General features: G+C 51.2%; 1 protein-coding gene across 1 annotated transcript in view; it reads left to right on the forward strand.

Moving 5' to 3' along the window:
* Positions 1 to 233: 233 nt before the first annotated feature.
* The window catches only part of LOC138370538 (serine-rich adhesin for platelets-like), a 62,568-nt gene continuing 37,373 nt past the window's right edge, over positions 234 to 25,428 (forward strand). Inside the window, 3 exon segments of the mRNA XM_069334923.1 lie at positions 234 to 542; positions 7,077 to 7,337; positions 9,063 to 9,311. Coding sequence (XP_069191024.1) covers positions 234 to 542; positions 7,077 to 7,337; positions 9,063 to 9,311 — 819 coding nt within the window.

Below are 25,428 nucleotides of genomic sequence, written 5' to 3' on the forward strand. Positions count from 1 at the left end.
CCAGCATCCAGACTGCGGCCACTGTCAGCAACATAAGAGGCATGTATGAAGAGATCAAACAGGCAACAGGCCCTACACAAAACCGGACGGCTCCTCTAAAGTCAGCCACTGGAGAGATCATTAAAGACCGTGACCAACAGATGAATCGCTGGGTGGAACATTACTCCGAACTCTACTCCATAGAGAACTTGGTCAGCGTAGAGGCTTTGGATGCAATTGAATGCCTGCCCATCATGGAAGAACTTGATCTTGAACCAACTGTGGAAGAAGTTGAGAAAGCAGTGAATTCACTTTTCTCAGGGAAGACCCCAGGAGACGACGGGATTCTGCCTGAAGGTCTTAAGTGCGCTCATGGAACACTTAAATCTGAGCTTCATGAACTTCTGTGCCAGTGCTGGAGGGAGGGCTCGGTGCCACAAGACATGAGAGATGCAAACATCATCACTCTCTACAAAAATAAAGGTAACAGAAGCGATGTAGACAACTATCGGGGCATATTCCTCCTCAGCGTCGTTGGCAAATTCTTCGCTAGGGTCGTTTTGGTCAGGCTTCAGATTCTTGCCGAAAGAGTGTACCCCAAGTCACAGTGTGGTTTCCGAGCAGAGAGGTCGACCACTGTCATGGTGTTCTCCCTGAGACAGCTTCAAGAAAAGTGCAGGGAGCAGAGAAAAGCCTTGTACATTGCCTTCATTGACCTTACAAAGGCCTTCGACCTCGTGAGTAGGGACGGACTCTTCAAGATATTGGCCAAAATTGGCTGTCCACCCATCCTACTCAGCATGATACAATCGTTCCACAAAGACATGAAGGGGACAGTCGTGTACGACGGCTCAACTTCTGAACCATTCAACATTAACAGTGGTGTTAAACAGGGGTGTGTTCTTGCTCCAACCCTGTTCGGCATCTTCTTCGCGATCCTCGTCAAGCATGACTTTGGAACAACCACAGAAGACATCTATCTCCGTACAAGATCTGATGGAAAGCTCTATAATCTATCCAGACTCCGAGCAAAGACAAAAGTACAGATGCGAATCCTCAGGGAGTTCCTCTTCACAGCCGACGCAGCGTTCACCACACACACAGCAGAAGGCCTGCAGCAGCTACTCAACCGCTTTGCCGCAGCCTGTTTCGCATTTGGCCTGACAATCAGCCTGAAGAAGACACAGGTGATGGGACAAGATGTCAATGAGCTACGCTGTATAAATATAGCAGACTATGTGCTGGAGGCAGTTCACGAGTTTGTGTACCTGGGCTCCACAATCTCAGACACCCTTTCCCTGGACACTGAGCTCAACAGGCGTATCGGGAAGGCCGCAACAACACTGGCCAGGCTCACAAAGAGCGTTTGGGAAAATGCCAAACTGACAGTACACACCAAGGCACAAGTCTACATGGCATGTGTGGTGAGTACACTTCTCTACAGCACGGAATCCTCAACCCTGCGCTCTCGCCAGGAGAGACGGCTTAATACGTTTCACCTGCGGAACCTGAGACGCATCCTTGACATCACGTGGAAAGAGCACGTCACCAACAACACTGTACTCGAGAGAATAGGAGTCCCTTCAATGTTTATTCTCCTGAAACAGAGACTCATGCGATGGCTGGGACATGTCACACGCATGGTCGATGGCCACATACCGAAGGACCTCTTGTATGGAGAACTGGAATCAGGAAGGACACCCACCGGAAGACCTCAGCTGCGTTTCAAAGATGCCTGCAAACGCGACCTCAAGCACATGAACATCGACATCAACACTTGGGAGGCAGCAGCTGCGGACAGATCTGCCTGGAGATGTAAAGTGCAGAAGGGACTCCAGCAATTCGAGGATGAACTGAAGAGGCAGGCGGAGGATAATAGATTTCAGAGGAGGTCTCGACCACTGTCAGACGCACCCGCTTCGGCGTTTATCTGCGCTCGCTGTAGTCGAGACTTCACAGCCTCGGTTGGTAGGTTGGCCTTCACAGCCACAGCAGAGGCTACATCCAACTACACTACAACAACTAGACACCCAGGGCACAACTCCATAGCCCCACGGGATTGACGGATGCCTACTATCTACCATATCAATTCTTCTGGGAATTGATTGGCATTTGGTGAGGTAGGGGGGGGGGGGAGAGGCTAGAGGGAAATATAGAGAGATACAGAGAGAGAAGGGGTGTGTGAAGAACTAGAGGGAGTGGGAATAACTAGAGGGAGTATGAACAACGAGAGGGAATGTGAACATCGTGAGGAAGTGTGGACATCGAGAGGGAGTATGAACAACGAGAGGAAGTGTTAACATCGAGAGGGAATGTGAACACCGAGAGGGAGTGTGAACAACGAGAGGGAGTGTGAACAACGAGAGGGAGAGTGAATAACTAGAGGGAGTGTAAAAAACGAGAGGGAGTGTGAACAACGAGAGGGAGAGTGAACAACGAGAGGGAGAGTGAATAACAAGAGGGAGTGTAAACAACGAGAGGGAGTGTAAACAACGAGAGGGAGTGTGAACAACGAGAGGGAGTGTGAACAACGAGAGGGAGAGTGAATAACTAGAGGGAGTGTAAACAACGAGAGGGAGTGTAAACAACGAGAGGGAGTGTAAACAACGAGAGGGAGTGTAAACAACGAGAGGGTGTGTAAACAACGAGAGGGAGAGTGAACAACAAGAGGGAGTGTGAATAACTAGAGGGAGTGTAAACAACGAGAAGGAGTGTGAATAACTAGAGGAAGTGTAAACAATGAGAGGGAGTGTAAACAGCGAGAGGGAGTGTGAATAACTAAAGGGAGTGTAAACAACGAGGAGTGTGAATAACTAGAGGGAGTGTAAACAACGAGAGGGAGTGTAAACAGCGAGAGGGAGTGTGAACATCGAGAGGGAGTGTAAATAACGAGAGGGAGTGTGAACAACGAGAGGGAGTGTAAACAACGAGACGAAGTGTAAACAACGAGAGGGAGTGTAAACAAAGGGAGATTTTGTAAACAACGAGAGAGGGTGTAAACAACGGGAGGGAGTGTAAACAACGGGAGGGAGTGTAATCAACGAGAGGGAATGTAAGCAACGAGAGGGAGTGTAAACAACGAGAGTGTAAACAACGAGAGGGAGTGTAAATTACAAGAGTGAAACAACGAGAGGGAGTGTAAACGGGAGGGAGTGTAAACCACGAGAGGGAGTGTAAACAACGAGAGGGAGTGTAAACTAGGAGAGTGAAACAACGAGAGGGAGTGTAAACCACGAGAGGGAGTGTAAACAACGGGAGGGAGTGTAAACAATGAGAGGAAGTGTAAACAACGGGAGGGAGTGTAAACAACGAGAGGGAGTGTAAACAGCGAGGAGTGCAAACAACGAGAGGAAGTGTAAACAACGGGAGGGAGTGTAAACAACGAGGCGTGTAAACAACGAGAGGAAGTGTAAACAACGGAAGGGAGTGTAAACAACGAGAAGTGTAAACGGGTATGGAGTGTAAACAACGAGAGGGAGTGTAAACAACGAGAGGGAGTTTAAACAACTAGATAGTGTAAACAACGAGAGGGAGTTTAAACAACTAGATAGTGTAAACAACGAGAGGAAGTGTAAACAGACGGAGGGAGTGTAAACAACGAAGAGTGTAAACAACGAGAGGAAGTGTAAAAAACGGGAAGGAGTGTAAACAACGAGTGTAAACAGGTAGGGAGTGTAAAAGACGAGAGAGAGTGTAAACAACGAGAGGGGGTTTAAACAACTGGATGGAGTGTAAACAACGAGAGGGAATGTAAACAACAGGAGGGAGTGTAAACAACGTGAGGGAGTGTAAACAATGGGAGTGTAAACAACGAGAGGGAGTGTAAACAGCGAGAAGGAGTGTAAACAACGAGAGGAAGTGTAAACAACGGGAGTGTAAACAACGAGGAGTGTAAACAACGAGAGAGAGTGTAAACAACGAGGAGTGTAAACAGGTAGGGAGTGTAAACAACGAGAGAGAGTGTAAACAACGAGAGGGATTCTAAACAACTGGATGGAGTATAAACAACGAGAGGGAATGTAAACAACGGGAGGGAGTGTAAACAACGGGAGTGTAAACAACAAGAGGGAGTGTAAACAACGAGAGGAAGTGTAAACAACGGGAGGGAGTGTAAACAACGAGAGGGAGTGTAAACAACGAGAGGGAGTTTAAACAACTGGATGGAGTGTAAACAACGAGAGGGAATGTAAACAACGGAAGGGAGTGTAAACAACGGGAGGGAATGTAAACAACACGAGCGGGAGTAAACAACGAGAGGGAGCGTAAACAACGGGAGTGTAAACAACGAGAGGGGGCGTAAACAGCGGGGTGGAGTGTAAAAAACGAGAGGGGGTGTAAGCAACGAGAGGAAGTGTAAACAACGGGAGGGGGTGTAAGCAACGAGAGGAAGTGTAAACAACAGGAGGGAGTGTAAATAACGGGAAGGAGTATAAACAACGCGAGGGGTGTAAACAAAGGGTGGGAGTGTAAACAACACGAGTGTAAAAAACGAGAGGGGTGTAAACAACGGGAGGAAGGGAGTGTAAACAACGAGAGGGGTGTAAACAATAAGAGAGTGTAAAACAACGAGAGGGGGTGTAAACAATAAGAGAGTGTAAAACAACGAGAGGGGGTGTAAATAACGGAAGAAATGTAAACAACGGGAGTGTAAACAACGAGAGAGGGGGTAAACAACGGGAGAGAGTGTAAACAACAAGTGGGTTTGTAAACAACGAGAGGGGTGTAAACAACGAAAGGGGAGGGGTGTAAACGAGAGGGGATGTAAGCAACGAGAGGGGTGTAAACAACGGGAGGGAGTGTAAACAACGGGAGTGAAAACAACGAGAGCGGGAGTGTAAACAACGGGAGGGGGTGTAAATAACGAGAGGGGTGTAAACAACGGGAGGGTGTGTAAACAACGGGAGGGGGTGTAAATAACGGGAAGGGATGTAGTTTTCCTCTCATAACAATCCCGGCAGTTTTTCTCACATTTATGGTCCTTCGTACCTAGATGATTATACCTAAACCTAGATAGTCTAGAAACTAATTTATATTTCAATAGCAAATACATAAGAAACTTCTTAATTTTGCATTGGAATAATTTTTACATATTATAGCCTAACCTAGCTAACAGCCAATATTTATAATATCTATATATCTAAGTGAACAAATTGTTTGCAGTGGCTTAAGCGGGAGGGAGTGTAAACAACGAGAGGGAGTGTAAACAACGACAGGGATGTAAATAACGGGAGTGTAAACAACGAGAGGGGGGTGTAAACAACGGGAGGGAGTGTAAACAACGAGAGGGATTGTAAACAACGAATGGGGGGTGTAAACAACGAAAGGTGTAAACAACGAGAGGGATGTAAATAACGGGAGGGAGTGTAAACAAGGAGAGGGGGTGTAAACAAGGGAGGGGGCGTAAACAACGAGAGGGATTGTTAACAACGTGAGGGGTGTAAACAACGATAAGGAGTGCAAACAAATAGAAGGCGTTTAAACAACGGGAGGGAGTGTAACCATCGAGGGGGTGTAAACAATGAGAGGGGTGTAAACAACGAGAGGAGGTGTAAACAACGAAAGGGGTTGTAAACAACGAGAGGGAGTGTAAATAACGAGAGGGGGTGGAAACAACGAGAGGGAGTGTGAACAACGAGAGAGGGTGTAAACAACGAGAGGGGGTGTAAACAACGGGAGGGAGTGTAAACATCGAGGGGGTGTAAACAACGAGAGGGGTGTAAACAACGAGAGGAGGTGTTAAAAACGAAAGTGGTTGTAAACAACGAGAGGGAGTGTAAATAACGAGAGGGGGTGGAAACAACGAGAGGGAGTGTAAACAACTAGAGGGGGTGTAAACAACTGGATGGAGTGTAAACAACGAGAGGGGGTGTAAGCAACGAGAGGGAGTGTGAACAACGAGAGGGGGTGTAAATAACGAAAGAGAGTGTAAACAACGAGAGAGAGTGTAAACAACAAGAGGGGGTGTAAACAACGAAAAGGTGTGTAAACAACGAGAGAGATTGTAAACAACGAGAGGGGGTGTAAACAACGAAAGGGGGTGTAAACAACGAGAGAGGGTGTAAACAACGAGAGGGGTGTAAACAACGAGAATGAAAGCAAGGAATCCATAAATGCATTATCTTCAACAATGTGTAATGGATAGAAACAATGCCCAAGTTAATGTACTTCTCAGACGAGAACGAATTGTTGGGGATGGGGCTGGGGGAGGTGGATTGGGAAGGGGGAGGGGAAGATAGATGAGGAAGGGAGGGGGGAAGGTGGATGGGGAAGGGAGATGGGGGAGGAGGATGGGAAGAGGGTTAACTGGAGAAGAGTGGGAGGATGAGGGAGAGTGAGGGATGGTAGCTGTCTTGGAGGTCTGAGGATGGAGTGAAATATAGTAATTAACATTATAGGTATCATAAAATGGTAGTCTCTCAGGGTACCGGAATGGGAAGAGATTTCAGAGGGATGGCGATGGGGAGGAGAGAGAGGGTGAGGAGACTAAGTGGGTTGAGAAGAGTGAGCGGGGATTTAAGAGGATATAAGATTGGAGAAAAATTAACAGGAGGAGAAACACGAGTAACAGAAGATAGTGGACAGAATAAAAATGAGAAAAGGGGTGAAATAAATGAGCCTAAATGGAGTTGCACCAAGGCGAACAAAAAATCCATGTTTTGAAAGAGAGGGACAGAGAAAGTTGGAAAGAAAATATGAAAGAGACAAAGAGAGAGCGACCCATGTGATATGTTTGTGTGGTGCCGTCAGCAGCAGGCCAGCAGGGCACTCCAACACCGGCGGCAACTCCGGGAGTGACGCCACCACCGCTAACACAGGGAGAGACGCCACCACCGCCAACACAGGGAGTGACGCCACCACCGCCAAGACAGGGAGAGACGCCACCACCGCCAACACAGGGAGTGACGCCACCACCGCCAACACAGGGAGAGACGCCACCACCGCCAACACAGGGAGTGACGCCACCACCGCCAACACAGGGAGAGACGCCACCACCGCTAACACAGGGAGAGACGCCACCACGGCTAACACAGGGAGTGACGCCACCACCGCTAACACAGGGAGTGACGCCACCACGGCTAACACAGTGAGTGACGCCACCACGGCTAACACAGGGAGTGACGCCACCACGGCTAACACAGGAAGTGACGCCACCACGGCTAACACAGGGAGTGACGCCACCACGGCTAACACAGGGAGTGACGCCACCACGGCTAACACAGGGAGTGACGCCACCACGGCTAACACAGGGAGTGACGCCACCACGGCTAACACAGGGAGTGACGCCACCACGGCTAACACAGGGAGTGACGCCACCACAGCTAACACAGGGAGTGACGCCACCACCGCTAACACAGGGAGTGACGCCACCACCGCCAACACAGGGAGTGACGCCACCACCGCTAACACAGGGAGTGACGACACCACCGCTAACACAGGGAGTGAGGCCACCACCGCCAACACAGGGAGTGACGCCACCACCGCTAACACAGGGAGTGACGCCACCACCGCTAACACAAGGAGTGACGCCACCACCGCCAACACAGGGAGTGACGCCACCATCGCTAACACAGGGAGTGACGCCACCACGGCTAACACAGGGAGTGACGCCACCACCGCTAACACAGGGAGTGACGCCACCACGGCTAACACAGGGAGTGACGCCACCACGGCTAACACAGTGAGTGACGCCACCACGGCTAACACAGGGAGTGACGCCACCACGGCTAACACAGGGAGTGACGCCACCACCGCTAACACTGGGAGTGACGCCACCACCGCCAACACAGGGAGTGACGCCACCACCGCTAACACAGGGAGTGACGCCACCACGGCTAACACAGGGAGAGACGCCACCACGGCTAACACAGGGAGTGACGCCACCACCGCTAACACAGGGAGTGACGCAACAACCGCCAACACAGGGAGTGACGCCACCACCGCTAACACAGGGAGTGACGCCACCACGGCTAACACAGGGAGAGACGCCACCACGGCTAACACAGGGAGTGACGCCACCACGGCTAACACAGGGAGTGACGCCACCACCGCTAACACAGGGAGTGACGCCACCACGGCTAACACAGGGAGTGACGCCACCACCGCCAACACAGGGAGTGACGCCACCACCGCTAACACAGGGAGTGACGCCACCACGGCTAACACCGGGAGTGACGCCATCACCGCCAACACAGGGAGGGACGCCACCACCGCCAACACAGGGAGTGACGCCACCACCGCTAACGCAGGGAGTGACGCCACCACGGCTAACACAGGGAGATACGCCACCACCGCTAACACAGGGAGTGACGCCACCACCGCTAACACAGGGAGTGACGCCACCACGGCTAACACAGGGAGAGACGCCACCACCGCTAACACCGGGAGTGACGCCACCACGGCTAACAAAGTGAGTGACGCCACCACCGCCAACACAGGGAGTGACGCCACCACGGCTAACACAGGGAGTGACGCCACCACGGCTAACACAGGGAGTGACGCCACCATGGCTAACACAGGGAGAGACACCACCACCGCTAACACAGGGAGTAACGCCACCACCGCTAACACAGGGAGAGACGCCACCATCGCTAACACAGGGAGTGACGCCACCACGGCTAACACAGGGAGAGACGCCACCACCGCTAACACAGGGAGTGACGCCACCACCGCTAACACAGGGAGTGACGCCACCACGGCTAACACAGGGAGTGACGCCACCACGGCTAACACAGGGAGTGACGCCACCACCGCTAACACAGGGACTGACGCCACCACGGCTAACACAGGGAGAGACGCCACCACCGCTAACACAGGGAGTGACGCCACCACGGCTAACACAGGGAGTGACGCCACCACCGCCAACACAGGGAGTGACGCCACCACCGCTAACACAGGGAGTGACGCAACCACGGCTCACACAGGGAGTGACGCCACCACGGCTAACACAGGGAGAGACACCACCACCGCTAACACAGGGAGTAACGCCACCACCGCTAACACAGGGAGAGACCCCACCACCGCTAACACAGGGAGTGACGCCACCACGGCTAACACAGGGAGAGACGCCACCACCGCTAACACAGTGAGTGACACCACCACCGCTAACACAGGGAGTGACGCCACCACGGCTAACACAGGGAGTGACGCCACCACGGCTAACACAGGGAGTGACGCCACCACCGCTAACACAGGGAGTGACGCCACCACGGCTAACACAGGGAGAGACGCCACCACCGCTAACACAGGGAGTGACGCCACCACCGCTAACACAGGGAGTGACGCCACCACGGCTAACACAGGGAGTGACGCCACCACGGCTAACACAGGGAGTGACGCCACCACCGCTAACACAGGGACTGACGCCACCACGGCTAACACAGGGAGAGACGCCACCACCGCTAACACAGGGAGTGACGCCACCACGGCTAACACAGGGAGTGACGCCACCACCGCCAACACAGGGAGTGACGCCACCACCGCTAACACAGGGAGTGACGCAACCACGGCTCACACAGGGAGTGACGCCACCACGGCTAACACAGGGAGAGACACCACCACCGCTAACACAGGGAGTAACGCCACCACCGCTAACACAGGGAGAGACCCCACCACCGCTAACACAGGGAGTGACGCCACCACGGCTAACACAGGGAGAGACGCCACCACCGCTAACACAGTGAGTGACACCACCACCGCTAACACAGGGAGTGACGCCACCACGGCTAACACAGGGAGTGACGCCACCACGGCTAACACAGGGAGTGACGCCACCACCGCTAACACAGGGAGTGACGCCACCACGGCTAACACAGAGAGAGACGCCACCACCGCTAACACAGGGAGTGACGCAACCACCGCCAACACAGGGAGTGACGCCAACACAGGGAGTGACGCCACCACCGCCAACACAGGGAGTGACGCCACCACGGCTAACGCAGGGAGTGACGCCAACACCGCCAACACAGGGAGTGACGCCAACACAGGGAGTGACGCCACCACCGCCAACACAGGGAGTGACGCCACCACGGTTAACACAGGGAGAGACGCCACCACCGCTAACACAGGGAGTGACGCCACCACGGCTAACGCAAGGAGTGACGCCACCACGGCTAACACAGGGAGTGACGCCACCACCGCTAACACAGGGAGTGACGCCACCACCGCTAACACAGGGAGTGACGCCACCACCGCCAACACAGGGAGTGACGCCACCACGGCTAACACAGGGAGTGACGCCACCACGGCTAACACAGGGAGTGACGCCACCACCGCTAACACAGGGAGTGACGCCACCACGGCTAACACAGGGAGAGACGCCACCACCGCTAACACAGGGAGTGACGCCACCACCGCTAACACAGGGAGTGACGCCACCACCGCTAACACAGGGAGAGACGCCACCACCGCTAACACAGGGAGTGACGCCACCACCGCTAACACAGGGAGTGACGCCACCACGGCTAACACAGAGAGTGACGCCACCACCGCTAACACAGGGAGAGACGCCAACACCGCTAACACAGGGAGTGACGCCACCACCGCTAACACAGGGAGTGACGCCACCACGGCTAACACAGTAAGTGACGCCACCACGGCTAACACAGGGAGTGACGCCACCACCGCTAACACAGAGAGTGACGCCACCACGGCTAACACAGGGAGTGACGCCACCACCGCCAACACAGGGAGTGACGCCACCACGGCTAACACAGGGAGTGACGCCACCACGGCTAACACAGGGAGTGACGCCACCACCGCTAACACAGGGAGTGACGCCACCACCGCTAACAGAGGGAGTGACGCCACCACGGCTAACACAGGGAGTGACGCCACCACGGCTAACACAGTGAGTGACGCCACCACGGCTAACACAGGGAGTGACGCCACCACCGATAACACAGGGAGTGACGCCACCACCGCCAACACAGGGAGTGACGCCACCACCGCTAACACAGGGAGTGACGCCACCACGGCTAACACAGGGAGTGACGCCACCACCGCTAACACAGGGAGTGACGCCAACACTGGGAGTGACGCCACCACCGCCAACACAGGGAGTGACGCCAACACAGGGAGTGACGCCACCACCGCCAACACAGGGAGTGACGCCACCACGGCTAACGCAGGGAGTGACGCCAACACCGCCAACACAAGGAGTGACGCCACCATCGCCAACACAGGGAGTGACGCCACCACGGCTAACACAGGGAGAGACGCCACCACCGCTAACACAGGGAGTGACGCCACCACGGCTAACACAGGGAGTGACGCCACCATTGCTAACACAGGGAGTGACGCCACCACCGCTAACACAGGGAGTGACGCCACCACGGCTAACACAGGGAGTGACGCCACCACGGCTAACACAGGGAGAGACACCACCACCGCTAACACAGGGAGTAACGCCACCACCGCTAACACAGGGAGAGACGCCACCACCGCTAACACAGGGAGTGACGCCATCACGGCTAACACAGGGAGAAACACCACCACCGCTAACACAGTGAGTGACACCACCACCGCTAACACAGGGAGTGACGCCACCACGGCTAACACAGGGAGTGACGCCACCACGGCTAACACAGGGAGTGACGCCACCACCGCTAACACAGGGAGTGACGCCACCACAGCTAACACAGAGAGAGACGCCACCACCGCTAACACAGGGAGTGACGCAACCACCGCCAACACAGGGAGTGACGCCACCACGGCTAACACAGGGAGAGACGCCACCACCGCTAACACAGGGAGTGACGCCACCACCGCTAACACAGGGAGTGACGCCACCACGGCTAACACAGGGAGTGACGCCACCACCGCTAACACAGGGAGTGACGCCAACACAGGGAGTGACGCCACCACCGCCAACACAGGGAGTGACGCCACCACGGCTAACGCAGGGAGTGACGCCAACACCGCCAACACAGGGAGTGACGCCAACACAGGGAGTGACGCCACCACCGCCAACACAGGGAGTGACGCCACCACGGCTAACACAGGGAGAGACGCCACCACCGCTAACACAGGGAGTGACGCCACCACGGCTAACGCAGGGAGTGACGCCACCACGGCTAACACAGGGAGTGACGCCACCACCGCTAACACAGGGAGTGACGCCACCACCGCTAACACAGGAAGTGACACCACCACCGCCAACACAGGGAGTGACGCCACCACGGCTAACACAGGGAGTGACGCCACCACGGCTAACGCAGGGAGTGACGCCACCACCGCTAACACAGGGAGTGACGCCACCACGGCTAACACAGGGAGTGACGCCACCACTGCTAACACAGGGAGTGACGCCACCACCGCTAACACAGGGAGTGACGCCACCACCGCTAACACAGGGAGTGATGCCACCACGGCTAACACACAGAGTGACGCCACCACCGCTAACACAGGGAGAGACGCCAACACCGCTAACTCAGGGAGTGACGCCACCACCGCTAACACAGGGAGTGACGCCACCACGGCTAACACAGTGAGTGACGCCACCACGGCTAACACAGGGAGTGACGCCACCACCGCTAACACAGGGAGTGACGCCACCACCGCCAACACAGGGAGTGACGCCACCACCGCTAACACAGGGAGTGACGCCACCACGGCTAACACAGGGAGTGACGCCACCACCGCTAACACAGGGAGTGACGCCAACACTGGGAGTGACGCCACCACAGGGAGTGACGCCAACACAGGGAGTGACGCCACCACGGCTAACGCAGGGAGTGACGCCAACACAGGGAGTGACGCCAACACATGGAGTGACGCCACCACCGCCAACACAGGGAGTGACGCCACCACGGCTAACACAGGGAGAGACGCCACCACCGCTAACACAGGGAGTGACGCCACCACCGCCAACACAGGGAGTGACGCCACCACCGCTAACACAGGGAGTGACGCCACCACGGCTAACACAGGGAGTGACGCCACCACGGCTAACACAGGGAGAGACACCACCACCGCTAACACAGGGAGTAACGCCACCACCGCTAACATAGGGAGAGACGCCACCACCGCTAACACAGGGAGTGACGCCACCACGGCTAACACAGGGAGAAACGCCACCACCGCTAACACAGTGAGTGACACCACCACCGCTAACACAGGGAGTGACACCACCACGGCTAACACAGGGAGAGACGCCACCACGGATAACACAGGGAGTGACGCCACCACCGCTAACACAGGGAGTGACGCCACCACGGCTAACACAGAGAGAGACGCCACCACCGCTAACACAGGGAGTGACGCAACCACCGCCAACACAGGGAGTGACGCCACCACGGCTAACACAGGGAGAGACGCCACCACCGCTAACACAGGGAGTGACGCCAATACCGCTAACACAGGGAGTGACGCCACCACGGCTAACACAGGGAGTGACGCCACCACCGCTAACACAGGGAGTGACGCCAACACAGGGAGTGACGCCACCACCGCCAACACAGGGAGTGACGCCAACACAGGGAGTGACGCCAACACAGGGAGTGACGCCACCACCACCAACACAGGGAGTGACGCCACCACGGCTAACGCAGGGAGTGACGCCAACACCGCCAACACAGGGAGTGACGCCAACACAGGGAGTGTTATGATCTCAGCCTACAGGAGAAACGAGTCTCCCTCCTTGAGAGTTATTCATCAAGCCTGACCTGATTAGAAGGTCTAGCGAATATTGAGGTGATAACGCATATGTAAAATAGTTGCTTGGATATGTGTAACAGTTTGAGATTATGGGCAATGAAGAAGAAAACAGATAAATGACTGGCGAGGAGATGTGGACATTTTGCTGGAGGCGTGAGGCTCACTTCCGGAGGACCTTGACCTCACTTGAGTGCCAGACATCGCAGGGGGAAGCCGCGCTTCGTTTGAGCTCCCGCCAGAAGGGAACCCCTAGTGATATATCTCTAAGAGAAGAGAAGTGTGCAGACGTGCCAGCTGTGGAATTGAGCTGAGAACGTTGTGGTGTCAAGTCTTGGACGGCGAGGAGAGTTTAATAAGCTGTTCAGAGGCATTTTCGTGGGCTGTGTGGAGCGCCCTGACCAGACGCCGTCAGAGGGAAAGCGCCCTCGATCAATTAATCTGTGGTAAGCACGATATACGCCAGTTCATAGTGATTGCTTGTAGTTGGTCGTGTGCCCAGCGACAGTAGCGATGTTTATTTTATAAGTTAGACATGTTTTAATAAGGCAGAAAGCCTGAAATAAGAGAGTGGAGAGGGAGGAACACGGAGCGACGTCCGCCCCCTCTGAGCGCTGGCGGACGACTGAGGGAGCCTGGCTCCTGATGGAGGAAGACCCTCCCAGCGAGTGAGGACCGCCGCCAGGCGAGGTGGAGTATGGACCCGCCCAAAGCGGGGGAGTCCACTCTCACTGTATGTAGAGGACAGATAGAGGTTTGAGGCAAGCATATTGTGTGGTTATTTTTGTTTATGTGTTAAAGGGGAACATTTTATTGGAGTGTCGATGGGTTGCAGGTTTGTCTTTGGGGAAGAAGTTGCTGAGAACTTCGAAGCCAGCAGATGAAGTAGCTGATGAGACTCCAAGGTAGTGGAGCAGAGGACCTCGAGCTGTGAGAAGCAGCAGTGAAGAGGAGTGTCACGTGCTTCTGTAGAGGTGGAGAAGCACCATAGTTGCTCGGGGAAACTTCATGGTGTAGCAGCCAAGAGAGCTGTGGAGGACCCTAGCAGAAGGGTGAAGCACCGTAGTTGCTCAAGGAAACTTCATGATAGCAGCCTGGAGGAGCTGCAGAGGATCCTGGTAGTGAAGCCCGGAAGAACCTAAGGATATTAGGGTAGTGAACTTCCAGAGGTGGAAGGGAAGTACTGGTAGATTAATTGTAGGGAGTTGATAGTGTTTGGTTGTCAGTAGCGTGCAAGACGCAGTGAGAGGTGAGTGACTGTTTGCATTCTTATGTCAAGGAGTGTTTTACGCTGAAGTTTAGAGTTACAGTCGTAGGCTTGATTACCTACAGATGTATGCGTTCTAGGACTGATATTGATCGATTAATCATTGTTGTGTATCAATGAACATTTATACTGATATATGTTATTGCATTCAAATGCTGGTTTTCTATATATACATTATCTTGCTGATAGTGCAACAGTGTATGTAGACTTGATCAACTTGAGGAGGTTGATAGTATCAGGTGGTGAACCAGGATATAGGATACCACTTGATAAGCTGATAATAGAGTTCTGATGGTGTTGGAGTGCAACCTGATTGTGATATTATAGAGTATAGGATTCATTATTATTATATGTGTGTATGTATCGTGTATGTGCTTTGTCCAGTAAATGTATCCCAATTTGCTGGTGTTTGCCCTTGTCCTAGTGAGGCTTCCCAGGAGGTAGTAAAGAAGGAGAGAGAGAGAGAGAAAGAACCATGAACCACTGCTGTGGACAGGGTAGGAGGTAATACTAGTAAGTCATAGGGGATTGAGGAGATCATATCTCATAAGGAGAGAGTGGGGAGTCACAGCGGCTCGAGTGGGTGTGTGCACATGACAACGAGGCTAAGTGTTGGAGCCGCATCCCCTAAACGTGTGACGTTGAGCCCCTCTCCAAGAGCCAGAAGCGCCAAGGGTGATCTCCTAGTATAAGCACTCTACAGAGTTGTGGGTTGGGTTGTCCATAGAGAAGGATCAACGACGACAACACCAACCAACCCACAGTCTATAATAAATTGGGGGCCTGTGTCCGGGAGAGTGAACTGACACACCCACACCCTGTCCATGAGTGGATTTGTACACCCTTGCTGAAATAGATAAACTGTGTGACCGCAGATGTATATTCTCTCTCTTGGGAAGGCTCACAGGACAAAGATGGATAAGGTGCAAGCGTTTGTGGAGTCAGGCAAGCCTGAGGACTTAGAAGGTTGCACGAGGGATCAATTGAAACAAATTGCAGAAAAATGTGGCATTAGGTTGAAAGCATCTAAAGTAGCTGGGATGAAGGATGAGATCCTGAGGCAGTTAAGAGCCAAAAGTGAAGCGGCAGAGCAAGGAGCCCAGAAAGGAGCTGAAAGTGGAAAGGAGGATGATGGACAGGATGAAGTGAGATCCCAGGGATCGAGTAGGAGCAGCAAGAGTAGCCGCAGTAGTAGGAGTAGCCGAAATAGGAGCTTGGAAAGATTCCAGTAAGAGCTCCAGATCCAACAACAGCGTGAGGAGAGACAGTTCCAGCTGGAAAAGATGAAATTGGAACTCCAGATGAAAAATGAAGCCGAGAAGGAAAAAGAGAAAACCAGACTGGAAATAGAAAAAGAGAAAGCAAGACTAGAGGTGGAGAAAGAAAAAGAGAAAACCAGAGTAAGAGAACTGGAGTTGGAACAGGAGAAAAAAAAAGAGAAAGCAAGGCTAGAGGTGGAAAAAAGAAAAAGAGAGAACAAAACAAATGCAGATAGAAGCGAACAGAACCTTGGCTGAGCAAAGGATTGAACATGGGTTGCCAGAGAGCACCACCCAGGTATCACACCCACCAGATGTTAGGGTTAGGGAGAAGGACATTCCCTTGTTTGTTCCCGAAGAGGCAGAGAGCTTTTTCGAGCACTTTGAAAAAGTAGCCAGTATCAAGGAGTGGCCACAGGAGGAATGGGCTCAGCTGGTCCAGTTAAGATTGACCGGTGCAGCCAGGGAGGCATACACCCAATTGTCACTGGAAGAGTGCCAGGATTATGCCACAGTAAAGAGCAGCATATTGCGCTCGTTTCAGTTAACCCCAGAAGCTTATAGAAAGCGCTTCAGAGAGATGATCAAAGTTGGAGCATGTACGTTTGCTGAGACAGCAAGAGATCTGGAAAGACGATTCCAGAAGTGGATTGAGGCTGCTGGAGTTGGATCTTACGCTGACCTGAAGCAACTGATGGTCATGGAGAAGTTCTTGGAGATGATGCATCCCGAGACAAAGTTCAAGATCCAAGAAGCAGGGATAATGGAGGTGAAAGATGCCGCAGATAGGGCGGATATGATTACTGAAGCATACAAGAGCTTAAGGGAGAACAGAGTGAGAAGCGAGGTGAGACGCAGCAATGGCAGATCCAATGGAGTCTGGGGAGGAAGAAGTTTTGGGGGGCAGACAAGCAGACCAGCTAGTTTTAAGCCCCAGGAAGGAAAGTTGCCGAGTCCGCCTGCTGGAGGTAAGCAGGAAAATAAAAGTGTGCAGAGGAGACAAGAGTCCAATGAAGTTCCACAGAGTATGAGTAGTACATCTGGCCCGAGGAACTCCAATACGAGTGGGCAGAGTCAGAGCTACTCGGGGGCGTATAGGAGAGATTTCTCCCAAATGAGATGCTACAAGTGCAACAGATCAGGTCACGTGATGCGAGATTGTCGGCAGGGCAAGAGAGTTGTGACCCTGGCCATGTGTGACCCCCGAAGTAAATATACTAATGTGTTCCGAGACAAACCACAGAAGATGAACTTAGTGAACGAGAGGTATAGACCGTTCATGAGCAAAGGTTGGATCAGTGTAGGAGGCCAACCTGAGGTAGAAGTTGGTATCTTAAGAGATACCGGAGCTAATCAGAGCTTGATTACAAGAAGCCTGATTGGGAATGGTCGACGGTTAGCTGGCAGTGGGAAGATGAAAGTATATGGGTTATTGTCTGAGAGTGACATGCCCGTATGTGCTGTCCAGCTAAGGTCGGAATATGTGTCGGCAGAGGTGATGTTGGGAGTGTGCCCCGACATACCTATTCCAGGGGTCCAAGTGATCCTGGGGAATGACTTGTGCGGGACAAAGGTGTTGCCAAGAGTCATAGCGGAGACTGTGCCAGAGGAGTGCCCGGAAGGCCACGGCACGTGTGGGACACCTGAGAGTGCAAACCTGACTGACATCCGAGGAGATGAGTCAGGAGACCGCCAAGCCATTGAGTACCCTGTCTCGGTAGTGACGAAGGCAGAGGTGGCCGACGAGGAAGACACTGGAGAAGGTGAGACAGTGTCGATTCAGCCAGTGGAAGAGATCGATGTAGATATAGCACGGCTATTTGATGAAGGTCCAGCCCAGGAAAATGAAGTCTCGGTGAGGTCAAAAGTGAAGATGGCCCAGCCGAGAAAGACTCATGTGAAGAGAGCGGACCTGAGTAGAGCCCAGACTGCTGAAATTAAGAGTCGGAAGGTGAATGCAACTGTGCTGAGTAGGAATGAGGAAGGATGTGGACAGACTGAGGACGGAAGTAGAGCGTCAAGTTGTCCACGAGCACAGAGGCATAGGGATAGTGGAGTTAAGTTGTTTGAGATGTCAGGAGTTGACATGTTTCACAGAAAACGCGGAGGAGAGATAGTGAAGAAGAGTAATAGCCGAGAAAATGAAAGGAGAAGAGACAGTATGTGTGGAGAGATGCTTACGAGCACTCTGGGAGAGGTAGAGCGACATGCACGGTCGAGTGCTGTTGAGTGTAGTACAGTGCTTGAAGAAACTTTTAGGGAACGAAGAAGAGTTGAAGGAGAAGAAATGGAGTTGTATAGAAGTGAAAAGTGTGGGAAGAGGAAGATGATACAAGCATGGAGGAATAGAGGAAAGCCGAGGACTCGGTGGGAGTCGAACAGGATGAGGTCTCGGATAAATGAGGAGACGAAAGGGAGAATCGTCGGTGAAGACAAGGGAGTGAAGTATGATGACAGGAGACGAAAGTATAATGGCAGTAGATGGAAGTGTGAAGACGACAGAGGAGGTACAGACAGCAGATGTCTGACTCTGGACGTGAAGAGAAGAAGACGAGGAAACGGAGGGAGGAGACAATAAGTAGAGTGGACCGATGGAGTGCAGGCGTCCAAGGAGGACAGCCTAGCCAAGAGGTGCCAGAGAGGTCAGATCATTTGTGAGAAGAACATGTTCCTGGAGAGTTGTGAGCCGGATGTTGCAAGGTGCAACGAACTAATTGTAGACTCCTAAGAGAGTATATGGGGTGAAGAACGAGACAGTGTGGTGGCGGATGTATTATCCCGAGCTTTGCCACTGGAATAACTCTCAAAAATAAGGGGAGGGGAGTGTTATGATCTCAGCCTACAGGAGAAACGAGTCTCCCTCCTTGAGAGTTATTCGTCAAGCCTGACCTGATTAGAAGGTCTAGCGAATATTGAGGTGATAACGCATATGTAAAATAGTTGCTTGGATATGTGTAACAGTTTGAGATTATGGGCAATGAAGAAGAAAACAGATAAATGACTGGCGAGGAGATGTGGACATTTTGCTGGAGGCGTGAGGCTCGCTTCCGGAGGACCTTGACCTCACTTGAGTGCCAGACATCGCAGGGGGAAGCCGCGCTTCGTTTGAGCTCCCGCCAGAAGGGAACCCCTAGTGATATATCTCTAAGAGAAGAGAAGTGTGCAGACGTGCCAGCTGTGGAATTGAGCTGAGAATGTTGTGGTGTCAAGTCTTGGACGGCGAGGAGAGTTTAATAAGCTGCTCAGAGGCATTTTCGTGGGCTGTGTGGAGCGCCCTGACCAGACGCCGTCAGAGGGAAAGCGCCCTCGATCAATTAATCTGTGGTAAGCACGATATACGCCAGTTCATAGTGATTGCTTGTAGTTGGTCGTGTGCCCAGCGACAGTAGCGATGTTTATTTTATAAGTTAGACATGTTTTAATAAGGCAGAAAGCCTGAAATAAGAGAGTGGAGAGGGAGGAACACGGAGCGACGTCCGCCCCTCTGAGCGCTGGCGGACGACTGAGGGAGCCTGGCTCCTGATGGAGGAAGACCCTCCCAGCGAGTGAGGACCGCCGCCAGGCGAGGTGGAGTATGGACCCGCCCAAAGCGGGGGAGTCCACTCTCACTGTATGTAGAGGACAGATAGAGGTTTGAGGCAAGCATATTGTGTGGTTATTTTTGTTTATGTGTTAAAGGGGAACATTTTATTGGAGTGTCGATGGGTTGCAGGTTTGTCTTTGGGGAAGAAGTTGCTGAGAACTTCGAAGCCAGCAGATGAAGTAGCTGATGAGACTCCAAGGTAGTGGAGCAGAGGACCTCGAGCTGTGAGAAGCAGCAGTGAAGAGGAGTGTCACGTGCTTCTGTAGAGGTGGAGAAGCACCATAGTTGCTCGGGGAAACTTCATGGTGTAGCAGCCAAGAGAGCTGTGGAGGACCCTAGCAGAAGGGTGAAGCACCGTAGTTGCTCAAGGAAACTTCATGATAGCAGCCTGGAGGAGCTGCAGAGGATCCTGGTAGTGAAGCCCGGAAGAACCTAAGGATATTAGGGTAGTGAACTTCCAGAGGTGGAAGGGAAGTACTGGTAGATTACTTGTAGGGAGTTGATAGTGTTTGGTTGTCAGTAGCGTGCAAGACGCAGTGAGAGGTGAGTGACTGTTTGCATTCTTATGTCAAGGAGTGTTTTACGCTGAAGTTTAGAGTTACAGTCGTAGGCTTGATTACCTACAGATGTATGCGTTCTAGGACTGATATTGATCGATTAATCATTGTTGTGTATCAATGAACATTTATACTGATATATGTTATTGCATTCAAATGCTGGTTTTCTATATATACATTATCTTGCTGATAGTGCAACAGTGTTTGTAGACTTGATCAACTTGAGGAGGTTGATAGTATCAGGTGGTGAACCAGGAGATAGGACACCACTTGATAAGCTGATAATAGAGTTCTGATGGTGTTGGAGTGCAACCTGATTGTGATATTATAGAGTATAGGATTCATTATTATTATATGTGTGTATGTATCGTGTATGTGCTTTGTCCAGTAAATGTATCCCAATTTGCTGGTGTTTGCCCTTGTCCTAGTGAGGCTTCCCAGGAGGTAGTAAAGAAGGAGAGAGAGAGAGAGAAAGAACCATGAACCACTGCTGTGGACAGGGTAGGAGGTAATACTAGTAAGTCATAGGGGATTGAGGAGATCATATCTCATAAGGAGAGAGTGGGGAGTCACAGCGGCTCGAGTGGGTGTGTGCACGTGACAACGAGGCTAAGTGTTGGAGCCGCATCCCCTAAACGTGTGACGTTGAGCCCCTCTCCTAGAGCCAGAAGCGCCAAGGGTGATCTCCTAGTATAAGCACTCTACCGAGTTGTGGGTTGGGTTGTCCATAGAGAAGGATCAACGACGACAACACCAACCAACCCACAGTCTATAATACGCCACCACCGCCAACACAGGGAGTGACGCCACCACGGCTAACACAGGGAGAGACGCCACCACCGCTAACACAGGGAGTGACGCCACCACGGCTAACGCAGGGAGTGACGCCACCACGGCTAACACAGGGAGAGACGCCACCACCGCTAACACAGGGAGTGACGCCACCACCGCTAACACAGGGAGTGACGCCACCACCGCCAACACAGGGAGTGACGCCACCACGGCTAACACAGGGAGTGACGCCACCACGGCTAACACAGGGAGTGACGCCACCACCGCTAACACAGGGAGTGACGCCACCACGGCTAACACAGGGAGTGACACCACCACCGCTAACACAGGGAGTGACGCCACCACGGCTAACACAGGGAGTGACGCCACCACCGCCAACACAGGGAGTGACGCCACCACGGCTAACACAGGGAGTGACGCCACCACGGCTAACACAGGGAGTGACGCCACCACCGCTAACACAGGGAGTGACGCCACCACCGCTAACACAGGGAGAGACGCCACCACCGCCAACACAGGGAGTGACGCCACCACCGCTAACACAGGGAGAGACGCCACCACGGCTAACACAGGGAGAGACGCCACCACGGCTAACACAGGGAGTGACGCCACCACCGCCAACACAGGGAGTGACGCCACCACCGCTAACACAGGGAGTGACGCCACCACCGCTAACACAGGGAGTGACGCCACCACCGCCAACACAGGGAGTGACGCCACCACCGCTAACACATGGAGTGACGCCACCACCGCTAACACAGGGAGTGACGCCACCACGGCTAACACAGGGAGTGACGCCACCACCGCTAACACAGGGAGTGACGCCACCACGGCTAACACAGGGAGTGACGCCACCACCGCTAACACAGGGAGAGACGCCACCACGGCTAACACAGGGAGTGACGCCACCACCGCCAACACAGGGAGTGACGCCAACACACGGAGTGACGCCAACACCGCCAACACAGGGAGTGACGCCACCACCGCTAACACAGGGAGTGACGCCACCACCGCTAACACAGGGAGTGACGCCACCACCGCCAACACAGGGAGTGACGCAGTAGTGGGATTGATGACGTAAAGCGTCCGTTTTGGTTTTTTCCAGGGACGCTCTACGGCATGATGACGTAAAGCGTCCGTTTTGGTTTTTTCCAGGGACGCTCTACGGCATGATGACGTAAAGCGTCCGTTTTGGTTTTTTCCAGGGACGCTCTACGGCATCATGCCGTAGAGCGTCCGTTTTGTTTTTTTCCAGGGACGCTCTACGTCGCAGCCCCATAGAGCGTCCGTTTTGGTTTTTTCCAGGGACGCTCTACGTCAGAGGGTTATTTTCAACTTTTAGACCGGTCGTTTTTTTTTTTTTCCGGGGCCTGTCTACGCACCCCTAGTTTCACGAACTTGAAGTACGACATAGACCGTGCGTTTTTGTTTTTTCCGGGCACGGTCTACGCACCCTGGGTTTTCTACAAGTCGCTCTATGGCCCCTGTCATTTTCTCTCAAGGGGATTAAACGGCCGCCTCCAGGCATCCCCAAATTTCGATGGCTCAGTGACCCTGCACAGACATTGCTAATGGTCAATGACGTCACCAGCTAGCCGCTCAGCATTCCTGCACCGGCATGTTCGAGGGGATTAAAAAGCCTGTCGTAGCATCATGGGTTTTGCGATACAACAGTGTCCTTGAAACCTAATATAAAATACCATCATCCCTAGTCTATTTTTTAATTTCATATTTACTTCCAACCATCACCCATTACATTTATCAAAGGGGATCATGTATGTGAGGGAAGAACATAACTTCAGCACTGCAAGAAGTGTTGTGTGTATTTTCAAGTTCGTCCCCTGCTGCCTGTATTTACCCAGGTCTTTTTCCTAAATATAAAACTTATCCAATTCATTCCTATTCTGTTTCATGTTGATACGTATAATAGGCTATTAATATTCCCCTTTAGTATGACCATTCAGTCACACCTCTATCATGTCACCCCTATTTCTTCTTCGTCGTCCTTCTAGAGAATGTAATTTGAGCTATGACAATCTTTCTTGAAGGATCGTTTATTATGCATAGGGCAAAAACGGTAACCCTGAAACCTAATGTAAAATACCATCAACCCTAGACTATTTTAAATTTCCTATTTACTTCCAACCATCGGTCATTGCATGAAACAAAAGGGGAGCAGCACTGCAAGAAGTTATTTGTGTATTTTTCGAGTTCTTCCCCTGTTACCTATATTCACCCAGGTCTTTTTCCTAAATATATAACTTATCCAATTCATTCCTGTTCTGTTTCATGTTGATACGTATAATGGGTCATTAATATTCCCCTTTACTATGACCATTCAGTCACACGTCTATCATGTCACCCCTATTTCTTCTTCATCATCGTCGTTCTAGAGAAGCACTGCAAGAAGTTATGTATGTATTTTCAAGTTCGTCCCCTGTTACCTATATTTACCCAGGTCTTTTTCCTAAATATAAAACTTATTCAATTCATGCCTATTCTGTTTCATGTTGATACGTATAATAGGTTATTAATATTCCCCTTTACTATGACCATTCAGTCGCACCTCTATCATGTCACCCCTATTTCTTCTTCGTCATCTTCATTCTAGAGAATGTAATTTGAGCTTTGACAATCTTTCTTGAAGGATCGTTTATTATGCATAGGGCAAAAAATAAAATGAAAAAACTGCTATCATTCATTTATATGAAAAAACAGAGCCCTGGGCATTGGCGATTTCAATGCGTTTTCAGTAGTAACCAATATTGTCCTTAACCTCACACACGTCTCACATTCGCTCAAAACATACCTCCCACACCTTGCTATGGCATATAACAAATAAAAAAATCTCATTCAGTAAAAGCAAGCCTCTCATATTTTAAAATAAGGCCTTCTGCGGCGCAAGGCGCGCTAAATGCGGATCCCAGGAGGTACACACATAAGTGTGAACTCTTAATCTAGCTTAATACCTCACCTATACTCTGTGCTTCATCAAAGTTGATATTCAGCTACAATAGCTCGTATTTTGGCTCATTGCTTATATTTTCTGTTATTCATAAACCCGATCAAACCTTCCTAACCTAACCTATCCTAACTTATTATATATAACAAACAAATACATTCTACAGAACAGTTATTGTTATTGTTTAGTGACATCGTGAAAAGCTACCTCAGGTATAGGGATAATGTATTGATGGTCATTAGCATATAGGTGTGAAGGTATTACAGCACCTGACTGGTCAACTATGTATGACGTCACCAGACAACCAATGCGACCTTTGGCGTCCTACTGGCATGAGTATTTGATGTTATTATTCAAAAATGACTAGACTATCCATCCCCACCTAACCTAATCAGAGGTATAAGAATATACATTTTAGTCATCCACAACTGTCATCATTATTCAGTGATAAGTTCAAAAGTATAACAGAATGCCAAATGTCATACTGCAATTTAAGCAGAATCGTACATCTGGCAGCATAGCAGGTGAGCTGAACATAAGAATAAAGGTGACTGCAGAGGTCCTATTGGCCCATACGAGGCAGCTCCTATATATTTCCACCCAATCTCATTCATGTCCACCCTATGCTTAAAACAACCAAGGGATCCACTTAAGGTATTAGTTTACAATAATAGTTTTAATAAATAGCTGTCATTCTAGTTTTATACACAACAGCAATTATTAAACCCTATAGCTAGATATTCTACTATAATCCACAAGTAGTTACCACACATCTGGCAGTACAGCGGATTAGTGGCTGTCTTCATAGGCTAGTCAACTGTCCTCACATCCATCAAATAGATATCCAAATGTCGCACCTCAATTCATCCATCTAGCAACTTAGCTGGATGCTAGTCACTATATTCATAGGCTAATCATTTCTACACCTCAAAAAATCCTAGTCTTACTACGCAAATCAGGTGACTTGTTTCTAAACCAACAGTCGCAAATACAATCATGCATACCTACACATACTCCACAACCCATACATTCATAGAGAATAGCCTAGTTTTTTGCCACCATTTCCCCCATTAATCAGATGTAATTTATGCCTTACACACAGAAAATACAGCATTTACACACCAAACATGCCATTTATGCACAAAATATATTATTTACACTCAAAATATGCCATCACATAAAAAATATGACATTTTCATACAAAATATGTCAGTTGCATACAAAATATACCATTTACACAATATTGCATGTACACTCAGAGTATGACATTTTACACAAAGTACGGTATTTTGCACAAATATATCAAAAGTCTTATGCATTTAGACAATCAAAAATGCGCTTTCACTAAAATTACACAATTTCACAAACATAATTTTCAC

This window comes from Procambarus clarkii, chromosome 32, assembly GCF_040958095.1.
Source record: "Procambarus clarkii isolate CNS0578487 chromosome 32, FALCON_Pclarkii_2.0, whole genome shotgun sequence".
NCBI lineage: Eukaryota > Metazoa > Arthropoda > Malacostraca > Decapoda > Cambaridae > Procambarus > Procambarus clarkii.